At 39.7% G+C, this 23,080-nt stretch overlaps 1 protein-coding gene across 2 annotated transcripts; it reads right to left on the bottom strand.

The window, feature by feature from the left end:
- Positions 1-391: 391 nt before the first annotated feature.
- Positions 392-21,563, bottom strand: erbb3b (erb-b2 receptor tyrosine kinase 3b). 2 transcript variants are annotated; one of them, XM_047375246.1, is made up of 28 exons: positions 20,975-21,563; positions 16,955-17,109; positions 16,642-16,828; positions 16,309-16,434; positions 16,146-16,208; positions 15,876-15,994; positions 13,919-14,060; positions 13,680-13,793; positions 13,479-13,596; positions 13,324-13,397; positions 11,782-11,872; positions 11,212-11,414; positions 10,146-10,278; positions 9,958-10,051; positions 9,394-9,551; positions 9,228-9,272; positions 7,748-7,889; positions 6,593-6,712; positions 6,408-6,506; positions 6,065-6,250; positions 5,822-5,977; positions 5,656-5,731; positions 5,409-5,555; positions 5,184-5,281; positions 4,917-5,090; positions 4,754-4,825; positions 2,706-2,985; positions 392-1,692 (listed from the first exon to the last, which is right to left on the bottom strand). In XM_047375246.1, the coding sequence occupies exons 1-28, from the start codon at positions 21,051-21,053 to the stop codon at positions 818-820; spliced, it is 4,326 nt and encodes a 1,441-aa protein (XP_047231202.1). In that variant the 5' UTR covers positions 21,054-21,563; the 3' UTR covers positions 392-817. The 2 variants fall into 2 exon arrangements, with proteins under 2 accessions (XP_047231202.1, XP_047231212.1); XM_047375256.1 differs by lacking the exon at positions 20,975-21,563 and adding an exon at positions 19,725-19,742.
- Between the last annotated feature and the right edge of the window lie 1,517 nt (positions 21,564-23,080).

The raw sequence follows: 23,080 nt of genomic DNA, 5'->3' as shown, positions 1-23,080 counted from the left end.
TTGGCCCCTCTCTAGAACTGCCCATGGACAGAATACATAAATTAATCACTACTAGAAGCATTTTACTGAAACATTTTTTTTTCTTCAATAAGTACACTTCATACATAGAAAAGATTTGTAGGAAGAGTATTAATCTCAGGGAAATACAGCGTAATTAGACAAATAAAGTGTAAAGTAAGTGGAAAATATACATATCGATGTAATGTACTGAATGTACAGTTGGATTTGAAACAAAAAGGGGGAAATTGCGACCTTACTGAGATCATCCTAGATTTCAGCCTCACATAATGCCATGCTCTCCTGTTCTGAATGCCACTAAACACAAGCTGTCGGTGCTTGTTATGGTTTTGAAGACTCGAGCACAATTTAAACCAGTGAATTAGTCGGTATCTATACAAAATAATTGTTTTTATTGTTTTTCAACTAAGGTGAAGACAATGAGCACATTTATTGTACACACATATGTGATACAAATGATTAGATATTTGCAAAACCATGAAATAAAAAACAAATCACGTAATTATAAAGTACAGAAGGAGGTTTCTAATTGTAAGACATAATTAGCCAGTATAAAAAAAGAAGAAAAACAAACACTAAACAAACATTAAGAGCCCTGAACTAAAGATGATAAGCCTGTAAACACTATTTGTTTACCTAAATTATCACAGTAAAAAACACTGAAGTAAAAAAAAAATTTACTTTTGTTTTCAAATAAAACCAAAAAAGATCTTGGATTTCTAAGATAAAAAACGTAGAAAACGACCAAATATGACAGAATCTTGCAGCAGTTCCTGTTTTGCTGTCCCAGTCCGACTAATTATGTGCGTACAGCATCTGGTTTGAGGAACAGCCTGCTGTGCCAGTAGTCTGGGTTGTCAAACGATGTGTTGCTGCCAGGCTCCCCGATGCCAGCACACACCTTGATGTATTCCCCGATCCCTGCACACCTGCCACTGTCCTTCTCTTTGGGAACAGCCCTCGCCTTTGCTGGGAGGTTCTCATATTCTGCGTGCCCCCACTCACAGGGCACCTCTCCAAATCCGCTCATCTCCTCGTACTCCTCCACCTTATCATTTCCAGCTGTCAGCACATCTGGCCCGGGCACAACCCTACTGCTCAGATCCTCCTGAACTCCGGCTTGTTTATTTGTGTGGAAAACTTCCGTTTCTTCTTCTCCCTTTTTCTCTCTGACCAAACCCCGCGCTCTTTGATCTGTCTTCTCTCCAGTTGTTAAAGATGTTTGACTCCCACTTCTCTCCAATTCTAGCTCACCTCCTTCTGAAGAGTCAGAGTGTCTGATATCCATATATTCATACCTACAAATCTCTCGCCACACTTCTGTTTTATGATCCACGGATTTCATCTCCCTCCTGCAGTTGAGCTGATCTTTCTCCATCGTGTCGCTTTGCTTTGTTGCTGCTCCTTCACAAGCCTCGTGTATTTGATTACCTTTTGCACCTGAAAGTAGAGTTTCAGGTAGCTCCATGGCGGTTGAAGAAGTCAGAGTTATGACTTTCTGACAAAGTGTAACCATGGCATCGTCTCCATGTATTGAGATGCTGCAAGTTGAACAGGGAGGAACACCAGATTCGGTGCTCATCGGTTCATATTCCTGGGAGGGCTTTGCTGCTGTGAGAAGCAGATTATTTTTCCTCTTTGAGTTTCTTTTGCCAGAACGGGTTATTCTGGACACTGTGAGCCAAAAAGACAGAAGAAAAGAGGTTTAGAAGTTTTAATATAGTGTTGTTCAGGCTGTTACTCAATAGCAGCATTGACAAGTTGACAAAAACAATCACACATATACAGGTGCATCTTAATAAATTAGAATATCAATGAAAAGTTCATTTATTTCTGCAATTTGATTAAAAAAAGTAGATATAGATTCATTAAAGACAGACAGATATATCTTATTTGTTTATTTCTGTTAAGTGTGATGATTATGGCTTACAGCTAATGAAACCCCAAATAGTTCCTGCAAAAATTAGAATTTTACATTGAACCAATAAAAAAGGATTTTATAACATAGAAATGTTGCCTACTGAAAAGTATGTATTTATACTGTACAGTAAGTGCAGTGAAATACTTGGCCAGGGCTCCTTTTCCATGAAGTATAAAGGAAGCATAATGTGCACTAAAGTAAAGAAAACACAGTGGACGAACACCAGCAGGTGACATGGCTAACCAGATCATCATTGACTCTGGAAACTTTGCACTGGAAAAATTCTTCTGAAAAGAGAACTTTAGTCCTTTTTCTACTTAGCGCAGATAAGACCTTTCATGAATCGGCCCCAAGCTCTTAAATGTGCTTTACTTCACACTCCTCACAAGGCTATTCCTGATGCTTGAGCAACATTTTCTTCCACACCTTTTCCTTCCATGCAATTTTCATTAAAATGCTTGAATACAGCACTCTTTGAACAGCCAACTTCTTATGCAATGATCTTTTATGAGTTACCCTCCGTGTGGTGGATGCTAATGACCTTCTGCATGACATCTATCAAAACAACAGCCTTCCCTGTGATACTGTAGGATATTACATATATATATAACATTTCTGTAATTAGTCACTCTGGCTTTAATGAATTTCTGTAAAAATGATTTTCAACTCTTAAATTAATTTACTGAAATAAAGTAACTTTCATTTGTTTATGTGATAGTGTAGAAGAAAAAGCTATTTATCTCCTGTTGTTCTGGACATAACCTACCTCTTTCTGGCTTTCCAGGTGACCCAGGCAACACATAGCCATAGTGGTCCAACTCCTCATCTTCCTCTGCCGTCCACACCTTGTAAGACGACGGACTCGAGGCACTGGAAAGCTTTCTGTGATGACTTACAGCTAAACGAGGGCTACCTCTCTCTGAGCCTAGCCTTGCCCGATGAAGGCTTGCAGTCCGTAAGCCTTCTGCCTCCCTGTCATTTCCTCTGACCTCTGACCGTTCAGGCAGCGTCTGCACAGAGCTCAGACGAGACCTGTGAAACCACAACTGAAGCAAAAAAAAGCAAAGACTGAATATTTAAATCACTGAGGTGTATTTTACTTAATAGGTATTAATTCACTTGTAATCTTGATCAACATTTCTGAAAGTCTGCTAACTAGACCATCTGATTTTGGTGGGTTTTTTTTTCACTTATCTTCAATCCACTGAGTGTACTTGACCATGGCAGATTATTGTGCGGTGCATTAACAAATAAGGAAAGTGGACAGATGAAGGACAAAACAATAAGTGTCAGGCCTCAAAAAACAGAGAGCCAATAAGAAATCTTTTTTAAAATCCAGAAATGCCCCAAGACACGACCTGAAAGATCTACCATCTTTCTACTTTCCTTTTTTCCATAGGCATTTCTTTTAACTCCAAGTTTTCAGCCTTTAAAATACCTTGCAAAAATAGTATTTTTGCAGACACAAAATACTATTTTATGTCTGCAAAACTCTATTATTTTTGTTGTTTTTTGTAGATTTGCTGACAGAGATTGAACTCTTTGAAACTGCTGGGTGTAAAAGCAACACTATTTGGGTCAAATATAGACCAATTCAGGCCTGAGTTGCTTTGACCAGAAGCTTTAACAAGGTTGGGTCATGGGCTCAATCTAACATTTTGGGATAGGTTTTCCATCTCCATAAATTGTGTTAAAGTGTGAAATGTTAAATGTTGAGGCTATCAAAAAATGGAATAAATCTGCACAATATGTCAAATCGCAATCGTCATCACAATATTAATGTTTGCAAAATCACACCGCAAATGACTGCTTGGGTGGATGTCACTTTTCAAGCAGAAAGCATGCTCATGCATTGTTTGCATTCTGCTCATTCATTGTGTTTGTGGCTAAATAGATAAACCCTGTGCCCAGTAGTGAGACTTTTTAGTTTAGATCTTCTCTTGTTTCTTTACGTAATTAATCACCGAAGTGTATTACTCAGATTATTAGCAATTTAATTTTCAATATATGTATGAATATTGTGATTATGAGAATAAATATAGTTTTGTAAAATATATTGTTTATAACTTATTCCATTATTAATTTTTGAAATGTTGCAGACGAATAAATATATTTTTTTAACAAGACAGAAACAATTTTTGATACAAATACATAGTTATTTAAATTATTCAATAAAACATGTATTGGTCAAGGTAATATTCAATTTCTACACTGTATTAAATATTGCCTGTCTGTACTGGCTCTATGAGCCATTCTTTGGTCCAATCTGTGAATGTTGATGCTAGCTTGTGGCAGCTAGCTACTGAGGGGGTAAAAGGCTAACGTTATCTTAAGTGAACCAACTTGCTCTCCACTGTAAACAAAAGTCATTAAGGCAACTGACTGACATAATTTTAGCATCTTTATTGTGTATCCTGTGTAAGACCTTTATTTAAGTCTGGTCAGAATAGTATAGAATAGAATTGAGCAGAATATCTTTATTTGTTGTTGTGACAGTATACAGGTATATTTGAGGCACCATTCTTCAAGCAGTCAAGTCAAAACCAAGTCCTTTTACATGTTCAGAATGGTCTTTGTAGAGTGATGAGACTCCTTTTACTCAGTTATGTAACCCAGCAAACAGGGTCAAAATTTTTCATCCAGTGCTTTTTAAAAATACCCAGTTTCTCCTTTAGCTTAAACCCAACATCTGGGTTTAAGAAAAGTTCCAGCAGTTTTTAACTTTGTAAGGGATGACAACAGACTATTGGACAATAAAGGAATTAACAACACTTTACTGGAAAAATAAAGTGAGAATTTCTGTGTTTGTCACACCTGACGAGTGCTGTCTCCTGGACTTGGGGTCATTGGCAGGTATCCAGTCAGCCCAGCCTGAGATGCACCACTCTAAAAAAACATGCCGTTCACTCAGAGTGTCAATGATCCAAAATCAGTCTATCATACTAATGTAAGTAATAAGCCCAAATGTTTTTATTACCCTGCAGGAATTTATTCTTGAACGAGAGAGACTCCATGATGGAGAGTGCTGAAGAGGAGGCGTAGTAAAGCCGTCGTCCTGTCCCTCCTCATTCGAGTCTTCTAGATCTGCATCCAGAAGTCCTCGCTCTGACTCTCTTCGATGGTTCTCTCCAGGGGGAGCATCTTCCCCCTCCTGCAGTAAAGTACCAATCGAGGAGAAATTTTTAAGATGACAAATCAGGACTAAATAAAAAAGCTGTTAAACAAGAAACCAAATTATCTGCACCTTGATGACAAGATATCTTTGTGGATCTCTCGCCATCCGAGTAAAATCACTTGCTAGCTCTTTGAAGGTTGGCCTCACGTTCTCATCAATCATCCAGCCTAAACCAAAACAAAGGTAACACACTGTTCGTTCGTAGAGGATTATATATGTGCAGTCTGTAGTTGGGTGCAATGACGAGAAAGTTTCAATGTGTTTATGTCCACACATAGTGATGTCGTGGCTCACATTTAACCATGACCATGTAGACATCAATGGTGCAGATGTGGGGCTGTGACAGACGCTCGCCCTTCTCCAGGAGGCTCGGCACTTTCTGAGGCTGCACAGACACGTATGGCTCTGCTCCAAAGGACATCATCTCCCACACTGTCACTCCTGTCCAGGAGCGAAAACGCCACTTTAAATGTCCCTTCCTGAAATTCACAGACAATCAAGATCTACAGGGAACACTTCATATGGCGAGCAAGCTTCTTACCATAGCTCCAAACATCACTTTGATGAGTGTATCTCCGAAACAAGATGCTCTCAAGTGCCATCCACTTTATAGGTGTCTGAATAGAGGGAAGAGAAATGCACATTGCTTGAATGCACAAAAAATATATATTTTACGAGTGATCTCAAACTGAACCAGCAGTAGCAACCTTTGTATCTGTGTAGACATATTTCTTGTCATCTGGATGAAGGAGATCAGCCACACCGTAGTCCGAGATCTGGACCTGATAGTCGTTCTTAAGCAGGATGTTGCGGGCAGCCAGATTCCTGTGGACCATGCAGTGTTCCTCCAGGTAGAACATACCCTGAAACACAAGCATTTATACTCCAAATTCAATCTTAAATCTTATTTATAGCATTTTGCTCCTCAGAGGAACTACAGGTATACTTACCTTAGCAATCTGCACACACCAGTTGAGCAGGCGCTGGGGATCCAGGCTGCTCTTATGCTGTCTGATGTGCTCCAGCAAGGAGCCACAGGAACTGAGCTGGGTCACTAGCTGGAGACTGGGACCAGGACAGATTCCCAGCAGCCTAACAATGTAGGGGTGGTCCAGGCTGCCCATGGACAGCAAATGCTGCAAATAGAGGAAACACATTTGAGACATCTACTGACATTGTGGTTAATCAATAGAAAACGAGCATTACTGTTTCCTTCATGGAGTAACATGAACATTAAGTTCTATTGATGGTATTTATATAATTATTTAAATGTTTTATGTCAGTGAGACTCACATCAGTGATCTCAGTGAAGGTTTGTCGACCTGAGCTGTCCTGGATCGTCTTTATTGCCACAGGGATCTTGACCGTCTCTCCCTCTGGTGTCCAAAAACCCTTAAACACACATATATTTTAGATCATGATAACTGCACGCATATTAACTGATAACAAGAGAAAGAGAAAGAGAAAATGATTAATACCTTGTGCACCGTCCCAAAAACGCCATAGCCAAGGAGCTTGATCTTTCTCAGCTCCGAAGGCCTCAGAATACGAGCATGAACCTTAGTGCCTTTCTCTCCAGGACCCAGCGGCTCAAAGTTCTGTCAAAACCACAGCAATTATTCCCAGCTGACTCTTACAGTGCCTTGCAAAAGTAGTAATATCCCTTGAACCTTGAAGAACCACAAACTTTGGGGCATTTTATTAGGATTTTCTTATAGATAGAGAAATACAAAGCAATGCATAACTATAAAGTTAAATGAAAACGACATAGGCTTTTCACAGTTTTTTTTACAAATAAGGGTATGGCATAGCTACACATCGTGCAAGACGTGGTCATCCACCTAAACTAATAGTCTGGGAAAGGAAAGTATTAACCAAAGAAGCAGTTGAGAGGCCCATGATAACTCTGGAGGACCTGCAGAGATTGACATTTCAGGTAGCAGTATCTCTTGACTATTAGTCATAACCTCCGCAAATCTGGTCTCTGTAGAAGCGTGGGAAGATTTTATAATTGTTCCCATGCCAAGAAAGCCAAACGAATTCTGCTCTGCAGCTTCCAGTAAACCATACAGAGGACACAGCAAACAAGTGAAAGAAGAAGCATTGAGATAAGACTAAAATTTAACTTTTTGCAAAACGTTCTCTGCAAAACGCTATGAGCTGGAGAATAAACACCCTACATGCTACCATCTTAACTGTGAAAAATGGTAGTGGCGGCATCATGCTGTGGGGATGCCTTTCTTCAGCAGAGACAGGGAAGTTGCTTAGAGTTGGATGTTTCTGAATGCATGGAAGAAACATGTTGGAGGCTCACCATAGACATACACCCTGAGCTACAATGGGATCATTTATAATAAATTATGTTGATGAGCTAGAACGTCCCAGACCAAAATCAAACAGAGAATTCCTGATGAAAAAAATACTCAGAGTACTTGAACATTGGTGTTCGCAGACACTAAACATCCAATCTGATTGAGCTATCTTATTTCAATGTCTGATGTACTTTAAATTCTAATTTGTGGTTGCTACGTAAAGAAATGTAAACATTTTCAAGAAGTGTTAATACTTTTGCATGGCACTGGTAAAAGCAAATGTGTGTGACAGTCTTTATGTTATGGTGTTTAAAGACTCACCTCTCCACACTCCAGGTACCTTCTCATGGCTCTCTTGCGACGGATGGCGAGGCCTCGGTGGTACAGCACTCCCAGGAAGAACAACCCAAGGCAGAAAATCAAACAAGCTGGAACTGCCAAAGCAATACCTGTGATCTGACCGCTGCAGAGGGAAGCATATAGTGTACAAACTGTTTAAAAAGTATGAAGAGATGGTTCAGCAGAAATCCAACCAGAAATCCAAAAAAAACAAAGATATGCTTGATTGGTTGTGGTTAAATCTTCAAAGAAATTTCACAAATCTTCTAAACTTAAAAAATTGTAATGTTGAAGTTCAATCAAAACTGACATGAAAAGGACAAATAAACTTTGGGTAGGAATAAGTATTCTTTGAGCATGTGTTGTTCTCTTTAAAGGGACTGGCAATCACATTTTTTCATTGATCTGCTGATCATTTACTGGCTTACTCATAGATATTTTGGTTTGTTCCAGGGTCACAATCTCTAAGAGTCGACTGGCCCAAACAGGGCTAAGAAACACAATCAATGGAAATATGGTGCAACATAAAGTTCTCAGAAAATAAGATAAAACAAATTTTCATTATATTCAATTCTGCACGGTGGTGCTGTTGGTAGCATGCCTTGCAGCAAGAAGGTCCGGGGTTCGCGTCCCGGCTGGGGGTCTTTCTGCATGGAGTTTGCATGTTCTTCCCGTGTATGCGTGGGTCTCTCACCGGGTACTCTGGCTTCCTCCCACATTCCAAAAATATGACTGTTAGGTTAATTGGTTTCTCAAAATTGCCCTTAGGTGTGAATGATTGTGTGCGTGGTTGTTTGGCCTGTGTGTCTGTGTTGCCTTGCGATGGATTGACGACCTGTCCAGGGTGTACCCTGCCTCTCGCCCTTAGACTGCTGGAGACAGGCACCAGCTTCCCTGCAAGCCACTATGGAAGAAGCGGCTATAGAAAATGACTGACTGACGGATGACTATATTAAATACTGAAACATTTTTCTGATTATTTTTCTCCATAAATTATTAATAATACTTAACAAAAGAAATACGCTTTTTTTAGTACACAGATATAAAATTGACGTTCGTTGGATGAAATGTTGATGGCTGAGTATGAACTGGCAAAGGTGTGAACTGATCCAGGGTAAAGCCACAGATGGTTTATATAGGGGCAGTTGCCCAGAGCAGCATTAGAAGGGAGAGTACAAATACTAGATTAAAAAAAATATACCTTATCTGTCAGTTGTGCCATGAACAGGTTTTCTATTGCTTTTATGCATGTTTAGTCAATGGGGAGCTGACACCCCTCTGTATAGATTGATTGTTACCTGCTTGCTGCTGATAATAGGAAAATTATATTACTTGTCCTCAAAGTGAACACAACAAAATTAGCCTTTTAAATTGACCAAGCAACAAGCCTACAATCATAGTTTAAGGGTCCCATACAATGCAGTGCAGTATTTTATATCCACCATCAGAGGGAAACACTCACCTCCTTGCTGTCTCTAAACAGTCATTTAACTCTGGGCCGAGACATCTGAAACACAAAATAGTAAGATTATTCTGAACCGAAGCGGATTCCATGAATGTGTCACATTATTGCATGAATGAAAACAAAAATATACATATATATAAACATGTTTTAACCTCAGCCTTACCCCTGTGTGCAGTTGGGGTGACATGGTTCACAACGACCCTCTTTGTTGGGGTATTTGAAAATAAGTCCTCTGTGTCCATCATTTACTCCCGAGGGACAAGAGGACATGCAGTAGGGATCATCTTGAAGATTGGTGCATGCCACACAATCATCTGCCCCCTTCAGGAGAAAAAAGGTATGAGAGAAATTAGAGTGAATCAAGCTCTGAGGAAAAGATCAAATAAAACCAGCTGTAGTGGTATTTGTAATCTAAAAGGTAAAAAACTAAGACGAATCAGAGAATCAGCAATTATAAACATATTAAAGGTGCACAGCACAGAATTTCCTAGTACAAAAATGTTTTTTTTTTTAAATACAAATACATATACCTACTTTCAAAGACTTGTTTTTTCCTCTACAGAGAAAGAGGCATGAAAAAAAACAAACTTCGATTGAAAAACACTTTCCAAAGGGCCATAATTATACAGGCATTCATGATGAAATGCCATTAGCAAATAAAGCACCATTTATTTATTTAAAAAAAGCCTGGTCCACATCGTCAATTTAAGATTAAAGCACAGATTACCGCTCCTGTGCAGCTGATTTTCCCCTTCTGTGGCTTGCACTCTGAATGACAAGCGACACACTCTCCATCAGATCTGGCAAATTCCCTCGTGGTTCTGCAAACACAACATTATTAGAACATATGCAACCTCATTAACAGGTACACATGAGCAGCAGCAGCCACAGGAATGTCAACTCAAAACTGCTGACCCAGATAAAAAATGACAGCTTTCCACACATGTGCCGTGGCGGCTGTAGTTCCTACAGGTGAGACACTGGTCGGGACCAGGGCCCCAGCAGCCTGAGTCTGAGCACAGAGGATCACACACATGTCCTTCAGCAACTGCACACAAAAACAGAATAGAGCATCAGATACCAGCTGGCTTACGGCTCAACCTTTTCTTTTCTTTCAAGACAGCATATGACTGCAAAAGAGTGTAACACACACCAGATCTTAAATGTGTACACACTCCTGTTAAATGCAAAAGCTGAGACCATAAAATAAATGTTAACTATTTTCACTTTTCACTGTGTCATATATTCTATGCAATTGAAATAAAAAGCAAAACAAAATATGCAAGTATGGAAGATCTTAAACTGCTTTGAGTCTTCTTTGGTTGGAGTCTTTTTATTATGTCACTTGATTTGGCCAATATTTACCCACTGTGCCTTGCATCCATCTAGCTCTTCAGGTCACCCTCACAGATTGTTTGTCAGATATTTCTGGACTTTATCTAGACCATTCCAAAAACTCAAATTTTCTTCTGGTGAAGCCATTTTTTAACATTTTTACTTTAGATGGATGCTATGACTCACAATGACATTGCAAAATGAAATGCCTCGCTATCTTTAGTTTTCTAGCAGACACCTGAAGGTTTTTGTTGAATACTGACAGGTTTTTGGAACTATTCATAATTTTATCCCCTTCTACTACCAACAGAGTACCATCTGAAGAAAGGTAATCCCAGATCCTGATGCTGCCACCACTATGTTTCAGCATGGAAAGGTTCAACAATATACTAAGCTGAGATGCGAGCACTATGCAACCAGGTTGCTTTTGTATTGTCCCTCTCAGCTGAACTTCACGTGATTTATGTTTCACTAAAGGTGTAAAACATTTACAAATGATTTGTTATAATCTCAGATTTTTAAACAACGTACACTTTTAAAAACTACTCTATCTATATCTATCTATATATAACTACTCTATCTATAAATCAAATGCTGGTTGTATTTCATGCTTTACAGAAAGCATTCCAGGAGAAGCTCGTCTCACCACACTCTGCAAGCGGCTTGTTGTTGCTGAGGATGTTGACTGGAACTCTGCGGCCTCTGAACAGCTGTGTCCAGTTCATGGTGTGGTGATAACAGAGGTTGGCATTCAGACTGATGTACACGCTGCCGTCATTGATATGCCGGAGAGAACGCAGTCCGAGGGAGGTAAGAGTGGGGATACGCATCACCATCAGTGAGAATCGCCTTTTTGTTTGGGAAATGGAGGATACACACAGAGGGTGGTTAGCTTAGAAAACCTCTCAAAGAAAAAGAGTTAGAGCACCGCCGAGTTGTCTATATTATGTTTTAGTCTGGATTTGTATCTGTTCACTACTGTGTAGCACAGGACAAGTGTAGAAAGTGTCAGAATAAATTAGCTAAACAAAGAGAAGATTTGACTGGAGCTGTTACCACAAAGCAGTTTATATGTTGTTTTTTATACAGATTGGTTTTAGTTTGACAGAGAAACATCAGATCTAAGAGCAGCACAATGAATCTTTATGCAGTTTAATTTAATTACATGCAATATGGTCCTCTTAACAGACTGTTAAAATCATAAAATCATCCTTACTTGTGGAGCGACCTCCCTTGAATTGTCGTGAGGCTTGAAAAAACTGAGAGATCTTTTAGCTCCTTCGGCCACGACTGGATGTTAAGAATATCTGAGAATGAAAACATTACAGTGCAGTATGACTTTATGTATGTATTGCAGGCCATTTGACAATATTTTAAATCCTGTCTTAAGTTATATATTTTACTGAAAACCTTCTATAGCACAGGGCAAATCACAATAATCCATTGTGATAATTTTGGATGCAGAAAACAGAGTTTTTGCCATCTATTCTGCTGTTTGGTGTTTTTTTTTAACATGGACTCACAAACATTCAGATTAGCGAATGTGAAATAAGCCACGAGTTGCCCAAAAGTCATGTCAGTGGCTGTTGTGACTGTTGGGAAAGTATCACAATCTTTGCTTTGTTTGTATCCCATTGCTCTAAGGTATTTTTTAAAATATTTTTGGTTCTGATAAAAACCTTGCTTTGGAGGTGCTTGGATTCTGATCTTGTTGGTGCAACAATGAGCCAGGGGTAAACAACGGACAGGTTGCCAGTCCACCACGGGGTAACACAGGCCCGTACACCCAGAGAGAAACCATGCATGGTTATGGAGAACATGCAAACTCCGAAAGACCCCCAGTTGGGATTTGAACCCAGGACCTTCTTACTGCAAGGCAGCAATGCTACCATCTTCACCACCAAGCACCTCTTTTACTATCAAAGTCAAAAATAAAATTGACTGCAACCAGGTGCCCCAAGACGTCTCCTAATTAGAACATAGAGTCAACATGTTCATAATTACATCTCAGTATAAATCCAGCTGTTCTGTAAAGACCTTTGAGGCTTGTTGGAGAAAATTGTTCAACAAACAGTATCATGAAGACCAAGAAACACAGCAAACAGATCTCAACTGCTAACCTGCCAAGACATGGCCGCTCACCTGGACTGCCAAGCAAGGACAGTATTAATAAGAGAAGAACCCAAGAGGTCTCTTGAGGAGCTGTGGAGCACATGTTTTGGCCTAAATGCAACATGTTTTGTGTGGTGGAAAACATATGCACACACCATCCTTAAAGTGAAACACCTTAGTGGCAGCATCATGCTGGGGGGGCTGCTTTTCTTTAGCAAGTTAAGGGTAGCTGGTCAGAGTCTGTGGGAAGGGATTTATTGGTAGAAGGCCTGTCAGAAGCAGCAAAATACTTGAGACTGCTGTTGCATATAATCTCTATCCAGTCTGACAGAGCTTGAGTCATTTTGCAAAGAAGAATGGACAAACATTTGTATTTATATTTACATAGCTGGTAAAGACACACCCTAAAACACTTGCAGTTGTAACTGAGGAGAAAAGTGGTTCTAGAAACTAAGAATTCGGGGGGACTGAATTCAAATGCGAGACACACTTAGAATGTTTATTTATAAAAATCTTTGTGAAAACCATGCATCATGTTTCTTTCACTTCTCAATTTAACTTACTTTATGTTGGTCATTGAAATGAAAATCCCTATAAAATACATTCGAACTAGATTTGGACAAAACGACTTGTTCATTTATACTACCTGTTATTTCCCGCACGGTGCGGAACACCTCCAACTTTTTGGCATCGAGTGGTGGGATTCTTTTAAAATCATCTCTGTGAAGAACAGGAAACAACACATGAACATGCAAACTGTTTGTATTAGGCTTGGAGATTCTCCAGCGTAAGTAGAGTTACCCAAGAATCCCTGTGACCAGGAAATGAAGGCTGCCCTGGATATTGGTGCAATTAATAAAGCTGTCAATGTTGCTAGAATCCACCGTCTGTCTGTGTTCGTCGCCAGTGCCTTCGCACACTGCAGGGATGATTCAACCCATCATTAGCTTTGATCACAGACACTATATTCTGGGGAAGGTTAAAGGGCGTTTTAGTGTCCACCTTTCGGGCAGAATCCACTGCAGAGCTCACAGTGCCTCTGGCCCTTCCTCTCCACCTCCATCTTGTCTGGAGGACAGACGCTCACGCAGGAGCTGCCGTCCACCACAAAATGAGCTATGGACAAATATGCATGAACCAGAAGTAACAAAGCCAATGAAACACTAGCTTTTATAGGATCATGTAACATTAAAGAAGACCCGAAGAGTATTATATACTTAAACATTGCCTGGATTACTTACTGGGACACTGAGAAACACAGATTGATCCAAACTGGTACTTTGCATTGGGATTGGTCTCCATTTGAAATGTCTGTTTGTTGTAAATGAGGGTCTGAGGACACTGAGGCACACAGGCTCCTGAATCATTGAAATGACGACATGCCTGAGCAGGTACACACAAGAAGAAAAATACATTTGACTTATTTGCATTAGAGTCTTATAAGGGCTGATTTTAATGTGTCATTGCATATGAAATGATTCACCATTTCTTGAATATCTGTTTTGGAGGTAATGCCAAATCAAAACAATCAAACAAATTTTATGGCATTTCATTGTATAACTAGAAGTATACAACAAAATGAGACTGTGTTTCTCAGATCAACCTCCTCCCTGTAAATTAATTCATCATTCTCATTAAGGAGTTCCTCTACTTTTCTATAATCCACAAATTTAGTGATCAGGTTTTCCTCATGTGTTGATGCATATATATGTGTTATCAGTGTGAACAGCTATGGACTAAGCATATAACCTTGAGGGACTCCTGTACTCAGCACGATGGTGTTGGTGTTCTGTTGTGGACAGACTATGACCTCACAGTCAGCATGTTCCAAACTCAGGGAGAAGATTGTTGCTTAGTCTTTGGAGAATTATATATTATATTAAACACATGGCGAAAATCCCTTTAAAGCGTTCTGGCATACATATCTTTATTGTCCACACGAGTAAGCATTTTAATGTGGGATGATGGACGTTACATCCTTGGTGGGGCTTCATCATTACTGGGGCCAATGCAACTGGGTGGTAGTCATTCAAGCAGGACACGACCAGTAGTTTTGCTACTAGTATGGCTGAGGTTTTAAAGTGTCTGGGGACAATAGCTCGACTGAGGGAAACATGAAACATTTATGCATCATTTGAGTTCTTTTCTACATTATTAAAATTCCTTGTTCACTTTTTTGGTGTGGGTAAGAGTACAGGGCAGAATATCTTCACAGACAACAATGTGCAAAAAACACACAGTGACTTAGTGTGTTATAAGTGTGTTAACAAGCAACATACAGTGCTATGAAGTAAGGTTTCAGACCCCCATCTCCCACTGGTCCAAAATAACATCTTGATGATCTCCGATATGGACTCAAAAGACAAACGTTGAACTTTTTAGAAGATGTTTGTCCCATTACAACGGATGTGACAGTCAGACAGTGATGGTGATGTAACAGTAGAGGTCTGGGGCTGTTTGAGGACCTATGCAACTTGCTGTAATTGATGGAACTATGAATCATTCTCTCTAGTAGCGGGATCATTTCTGATGGAGAGTGTCTGGCCAACAGTTTGTAACCTTAAGCCCATTTCAGTAATGCAGCAAGCAGGACAACAATCCATGGCAAACTAGCAAATCCCCCTCTAAATGGCTAAAATAGAATAAGTAAGGGTTTTAAGTGGCCTAGTCAAAGTCCAGACTTAAATCCAATGGAAATGCCTTGGCATGAACTTAAACATGTTTGAAAACCCTGTGATTTAATTAAAACAGTTCTACAAAAAACAGGCCAAAGTTCCTCCATAGTGATATAAAAGACCCAGCAGATATCACAAATGCTTGATGGCAGCTGTTGCCACCTAACTTGGCACAACATGTAATTGCATTTAGGAGGCAGTTACTTTTTCACATAGGGCAGGTTGGCCTGGAAAGCTTTTTCCCCTTAGTGAAAGTGAAAATTGAACACATCATTTGAAAACTGCAGTTTGTATTTACTCAGGGTTTCTTTGTCTGATGTTGAAATTTGTTTGATGATCTTAAACATGTAAGAATGACAAAAAAAAGCAAAATCTGAGGAAATCCTCAAGGGTGGGAAGTACTTTTCACAGCACTGTTGAGACCCTTTCACTGTCATTGTTTAGGGTTGTTGATCTGTTTTTGATCTTTTCATACTGTCTAAATTGCCGAGCTTTCGTTGAGAAGCCACAGCAACAAACTTACGAAACAATCCTCTTCTGAAGGGCCTTTGCATCCTGCTGCACACTCTATGTGACAGCAGTCCCTGGGACTTCTCCCAAAGCAGCGACCATTGCACTGCGGAGCGCACACCATCTTAGTCACTGAGGAAACAAAGGACAGGTTGAACAGAGGATGAATGTCTGCTCGTCTTTGTGTGTGAATATTTTTGATTGGGTGCTATTCAATTATTTAAATAAATTCAGGATGAGAAAGATACGAAACAGAAACTGGAACAGTTTGACAGGGACTCACAGATCTGACACTGGTCCTTATTTGGTCCCCAGCAGTAGTCACCACAAGATTTGTGACACGGGCCTGACAGAAAGACAGACAGGTTCAGTCAATCAGTTCAGACAAAAAGAGACAATGTAAGAAGCACCGAGTGCATGTGAGGTAGAATAATTCAAAGACAAACCTCTTTCTCCATTATAACTGATGTCAATAGGAGCGCTGTTGTCCCGAACAATATCTTGCCAGAAGATCCAGGGGCCATAGCTCAGGTATTTGTTGTTAATAATCTGCACGCCACCCTCAAGAATTTCTAGAGATATGAAAGACATAATGAAAATCACAAACAGAACACCCTTCTATACGCAGGCAGTTTCCACATGTTTGCATACTACTGCTCAGTCTTAATTCAAACATAATTGATTTAGCTTTTGCTATTTTCTTTTACATCTCTAGAATGGTGGACGTTGTATTTCAGTTTCTCTATCTCTAACTCTAATATAGTGCATATGCCATTTACCTGTCAGATTCAGGAGTCCAAGCTGTCGCAGGCCATTGGAACCTTCCTCAGGATAATTGAATAAAACCGACAGTGCAAAGCGTCTTTCATACAGACTGTTTCCTCTGATCACCCGCAGTTGTCCCAAGGGAATCTCCTGAAAGTGGTTCATAGCAATGAGGACATAACCGGTCACCTCGCGGATTGTCTGGCAGGGGGTGGAGAACATTGTACACATATGAGATTGAAGTAAACTTACTGGTCTGCATTTGCTGTGTTTAAATGTGGTTCAGTGTACCAAAGAGTTTAAACACCAAACAGGGACGGTCTTTACCATGAGGAAGGAGAAGTCCCAGTTACTCTCAATCTGAGTGATCTCCAGGTTCCCCATGATGATCTCACAGCCGATGTACCGCTCCTTGATCAGATTGTACTGATTCTCCTGAGAACCAGTGGAGCTCAGACCATTCTGCGTACCAGGACACACCTCTGGCAGAAGGAAGGAGAAAGACTTCTCAGTTTCATGTTTTTGTGTGAAACAATTTAACATCAAACAATTAGGAGTAGATTAGTACCTCATTAATATTATAGTCAAAACTGAGTAATCAAAATGGTCCATTTGTACTCAGCGTCTTGCAGAAGTGTTAATTTCCCCTTTAATTTTTCACATTTTGTCATGTTACAAATAAATTTCAATGTATTTCATTGGGGTTTTATGTACTAGACCAACACAGAGAAACACATGATTGTAAAGTGGAATGAAATGGATAAGGATTCAAATGTAAAAAGTGCAGCATACATCATTTTTGCTCATTCTTTGCATAATAGTGTTAGTTCAGTCACACATGACTTATAGTTGTCCTGTATAAAGATTCTCCCACCTGAGCAGTAAATCTCTGCAGTTCCTCCAAAGTTAACATAGGCCTCCTGGCTGCTTCTCTAATTTCTGCTCATCTTCCCCAGCCTGCGAGTTTAAATGCACCTCCATGTCTTGGTAGGTTTGCAGTGGTGCCATATGATGTTACATAAGGTCATGAGATCTTGGTCTTCATGATGCTGTTTGTTCACTGATGTTCTCTAACAAATCCCTGAGGCCTTCACAGAACATTTAGATTCATACTGAGACTAGATTACACACAGATTGATTCTATTCAGGTGAGTTTTGAAGGGAGTTGTTTGCACAGTATTTTATTTTGTGGGTATTAGAGAAATAGGCACTGAATGCCAATGCACACCACAAGTTTCAGATTTGTATATCCAAAAAACATTAAAGAACATCTCCTTCCTTCCACTTCACAAATATGCACTACTTCTACCACACCTATTACATAAAATCCCAATAAAATACAGTTTGTGTGACATGACAAACTGTGAATGATTTATACTTTTGTAAGGCATTGTTTCAGTAGAAATTTCTAATTGCCTAAATGACTGTGATAGTAATAATGGAAATGAAAAATATCACACTAATAAAGTCATTTAGAGCAGTGCCTGTATCCTATTGGTTGCATTGTTTCTGTGTTAGATTTTAAGCTTTGTTTCTCTCGCTGTTGCTGGGGGGAGCCACAGAGTTTGATGGGAAGCAATCTGGCAGCCTGCAACTCGGGTACATGGAGCAGTCCAGGCCTGAGGGCAACAAAGAGAGGGCCGACTGGTCGAGGGATTTTTCTTGGACAAAGCTCTTCATTGTGATAAAGCTATAAATGTGGACACTGTGTCTCAGTGAGCGAAGAGTGATGCACTGACAGACAGAGCTTCTGTGTCTGCATGTGCACGTCTGCAGGGAAAGTGTTGCTGAGATCATACCAAAAGACAATGGCTCATGTGTGAGTAAGATGCTCTGGCAGAGGAACGGAAATATCATAGACGGAAAGAGACATACAACACCTCCTAACAAGTGACTAAAAATGTATGTGGTGCTGGCTCATTTTGTACAGAGGTTAGACACCTGCAGCATGGAACAAGTCATGAGTTATATTTCCTGTTTTTATTTTGAACTTACAGGTAGAAGCCAGAATATTCCAGCTGCAGTGACATGAAACTCAATGTCTTCACGTCACATGGCACTGCTGGGACATCCTTTCTAAAATATGCTCCATACATGCATTCATTCATTCATTCATTCATTCATACATACATACATACTATACATACATACATACATACATACATACATACATACATACATACATACATGCATACATGCATACATACATACATACATACTATACATACATACATGCATACATGCATACATACATACATACATACTATACATACATACATACATACATACATGCATACATGCATACATACATACATACATACTATACATACATACATGCATACATACATACATACATACATGCATACATGCATACATGCATACATACATACATACATACATACATACATACTATACATACATACATGCATACATACATACATACTATACATACATACATGCATACATACATACATACATACATACATACTATACATACATACATGCATACATACATACATACATACATACATACATACATACATACATGCATGGATTCCACTGCTTTGTAAAATTGTAGAAGTATAAGTGACAGGTGTCTCTGTTACTTCATGTTCCTTTCTTGTATTTTGAAGTATTACTAGGGAGTTTAACACTTGCAAGCATGTAATTAAAACCATCTTATACTAATCTGAGTTATGAATAGTGATTCTGACTTTTGTCATACTATTGTCAGAGGGTAGAACAATTGGAAACTTTACAAAACCTATAAGTAAGGTAATAAAAATACAGTACCTTGGAAAAGTTATGATGTCCCTTTTAATTTTTTTTTTCTGAAATAAAAATGTAACAAGTGGAGCATGCATTTATATTCCTCTTTACTATGATAACGGAAAGTAAAGTTTCGTGCAACCAACTAACTGCCTTTTAAGGTGTGTGTAATATATATATAAAATATATAATTACAGCATTTTTGTGAAACCTTCAGAGGTTTTTTAGAGAACATCAGTGAACAACCAGCATCATACAGACCAGAATCACACCAGACAGGTCAGGGATAAAGTTAAGGAGAAGTTTAAAGACGATTTGGGATATTTACCAATATTTCAGGCTTGCAGCAGCAGCTGGAGAACTTTTCTATCCATCATCCAAAAATGGAAAGACATACTAAGACCTGCCCGAGCACCTAAACTGACTGGACGGAAAAGAAGATACTTTGTTAAAGAAGAAGCCAAGAGGTAAATAGTAACCCTGGAGGAACTGCAGAGATCCACTGGTCAGGAGGGAGAAACTGTTGACAGGACAACTGACAAAGCCTATACATACTCAACAGAACTCAGAAATGTGTTCTCTGTCCCAGGGCTGCAGGAACAAAATCATATTGTTTTATCCTTGCAGTCCTGGTTTGGGAGTTCTTGTAGTTTATTCTTGACACATCAACTGAACCGTTCCCTCATGAGGTATCTGACAAACATATGCAAAAAATACCGCGTCTTCAAAGGGGTCCGCACTTGAAGACTTGAAAAACAACAAATGCCCTGGCCAGAAAGAACTTTGTCTTTTCCACCTTTATAGCTAAGTAAAATAACAAATGTATCTGTTATATTATACTATGTATTGGCACTGCAATATTCTGCCCTTTATGGCGAGGTTTATTTTTTACAGTTTGCCACAAGCTTCACAGGCAACACAGCAAGCATGTGGAAGAACATGCTCTGGTCACATGAGGTGAATATTTCTGGCTATATACAAAATCCTGTGCGCATCAGAAAACTAACACTGCAAATTAACTTGAACATACCACTCCCACCATGAAGCACAGTGGTAGCAGCATCATGCTGTGGGGATACAAAAGACTTTCAGAACGGCCCAGTCAAAGTCCAGACCAAAATCCAAGCAAGAATATGTGGAGAAGACGTGCAATTTAATGTTCACAGACACTCTCCACCCAGTCTAAATAAACTTTGGCAGAATACAAATGCAAGCTTTTATTTGCAGACTTTTATTTGTAAAAACAAAAAAAACTATTTTATCTCTCTCTAAAGAATTATGCACTAACTTGTGTTGGTCTGTCACATAGGATCCCAATAGAACTTTGTGGTTGTAATGTAAAAAAATGTCAAAAATGTTCAAAGGATACCAACACGTTTGTAAGTTACTCTGTGTGATTTCACGCAAAGAAACCAGTATGATTGAAGCAAATGTTTTGGTCTTTCCCAGTCTATTCCAAACCACCACATTATATTTAGCATAATAAAACAAGAATGCAGAGGAAAATAAAATCTCGAAGATGAAGCCATGATCCTAATGAGGACCAGGTTTTTCATTTGAACCAATAAATTCACCTACCTTCATGTGTTTGAGTGGACCCAGCTTGTATCCTCCACGACAAAGCCACACAAAGTAACAGGACTCGCTGCTGGTCCATCCTGAATTAATGCGTTCACCGAGGTTTCAGCATGTCACACTGGTTCAGATCGTCCTCGTATTAGCAATTTGAAATGGGAATTAGGTGGATTTAAAAGCCGCTTTGTCTTTTTCAAATAAAACCATTAAATATAAAAATTACTGAGCCTAAATGACATTTAATTCGTTCATCCAAACATTGATATAAGGAAATTGATGGATCTAATCAATTCCGCTGACAACCGCAAATAAGCTGCAGTTTAGTCTCATCGTGGAATTTGCCTCCTGGAGAGGGGGAGTCTGATTGGCCCACGGCCAGAATTATTGCCCAATCAGAAACTGGTCCGTCTTTCCCCCCCAAATACACGAACTCCAGTTTTAACCTCTGTCAGGAAAATAATAAAGAGCACAAAAATGTATAAATACAGACACTCGACATGCAAAAGACCAGAAAAATAAAATGCGAATCAACCGATTCCGACCAGATCTTCCTGCTGTGAACAGCGTGTCTGTTAAGTTGTTTCCATTCAGCTGCTGCATGTGGACGCATTTCTGTGGAGTCTGAGTGGACGCACTGTTTTCCTTGTAAAGAGCAGTATTGTCCGCCGGGGCCTCGTCAACTGGTTAATCACCTCTTTGATGCGTATGGGGCAGCCTGTGACAAAAGCCACATTGTCTGGTGGTCAAGTGACTTCTGAACCCAAAACAAGAGCAAGCTTAATTTGGGAAAATGGCTTCAGAGGAGACAAAAAATTCCTGAACATGAATCTGGAAGATAGAAGGCAGGCTAATCCATATAATCGCTCCTAATGGACCGGTTATCAGTAAGTGGTTCTGATAGATATGCCCTTAATCTTAGTTTTGAAAGAGAAGTGGCGAAAAGCTGTAAAAGCTAATCGTTTGTGTAGAAGTCTCCATGCAAAGGGATTTTTATTTGGGTAGTGGCTCTGATGTTAAACTTTTTTTTTTTTCATCTGTAAGAGGTAAGAGCTTTCTAAGAAGTTTGAAATGCACGGGTTACTCTGCACACTTTCTGTCCAGCAGGAGGAGCCAGAGTCTGAGGACTGGCTGATGCAGACCAGTCTGCTGCAGGTGGACTCAGTCAGTGTATGGGCGTTGTTTTGCATTACGTATTGGTTTTTATGCTCTAAAATGTTTTCTAGCAAATATATTCTGTGATAACTGTTCGCGATTAACTAAAACTTTGCCCAATCTTGCGTTTGTGAAAACTGGAGCCAGCCACAAAGTGTCACAAACATCAGTTATTGTCGAAAAGTGTAAGGTGTCGCATATTTCACTGGACACAATCAAAACCAGAAACATAGGTGCTTTTTTCACATTCTCAAAGGTGCTTCTACATAGTTTTCTGATTTAGGTGAATATGTGATGATTTCACATTCTTATACAGTCTCTCTTCTTTCCACCAGTATCCGCCACAGTCTCGGTCCTGGTGGCCCTGTCCAGGGTGGAAGAAAACTGCGAGAGGTCCCTGCTGTGGCCTTTTGCACCTACCACTCACTTCATAGATTGATGAATTGATTGTGTGGCTGCTGCCAGTGTGTCTGTGCCCTGGGCGAAGGTGTCCCGGTTACGGGTGGGAATCCCAGCTATGGCATCCACCCTGGGGCCGCCATTGTAGCCGTCCTGCAGGGGGCCCTGGGGGCTGGTGGCTCTGGGAGCAGCTCCGACTCACATACTGCTGTCACACCCTTGGAGACACAGCAGCTCCCCTCCCCCCCATACCCCTACCAATCAGCTCAGACAAAATGAGTCGACAAGGGAACTATCAGACTGTGCCAAATGTTTTTTATTGCCAAACTTGGGATGGAGGGGAGAAAAAGACCATGCAGATCCATGTTCTTCCCACCTGTTTGAGCTTTTTCTCTCCACAATTGCTTTAGACAAATGTTTTAGGGCTTTACTTTGATTAACTCTTTGATTTTAATGATATCTACAGGTCCTTCTCAAAATATTAGCATATTGTGATAAAGTTAATTATTTTCCATAATGTCATGATGAAAATTTAACATTAATATATTTTAGATTCAT

Source organism: Girardinichthys multiradiatus, chromosome 1 (genome assembly GCF_021462225.1).
Source record: "Girardinichthys multiradiatus isolate DD_20200921_A chromosome 1, DD_fGirMul_XY1, whole genome shotgun sequence".
Classification (NCBI taxonomy): domain Eukaryota; kingdom Metazoa; phylum Chordata; class Actinopteri; order Cyprinodontiformes; family Goodeidae; genus Girardinichthys; species Girardinichthys multiradiatus.
This window is presented reverse-complemented; position numbering and strand designations above follow the sequence as displayed.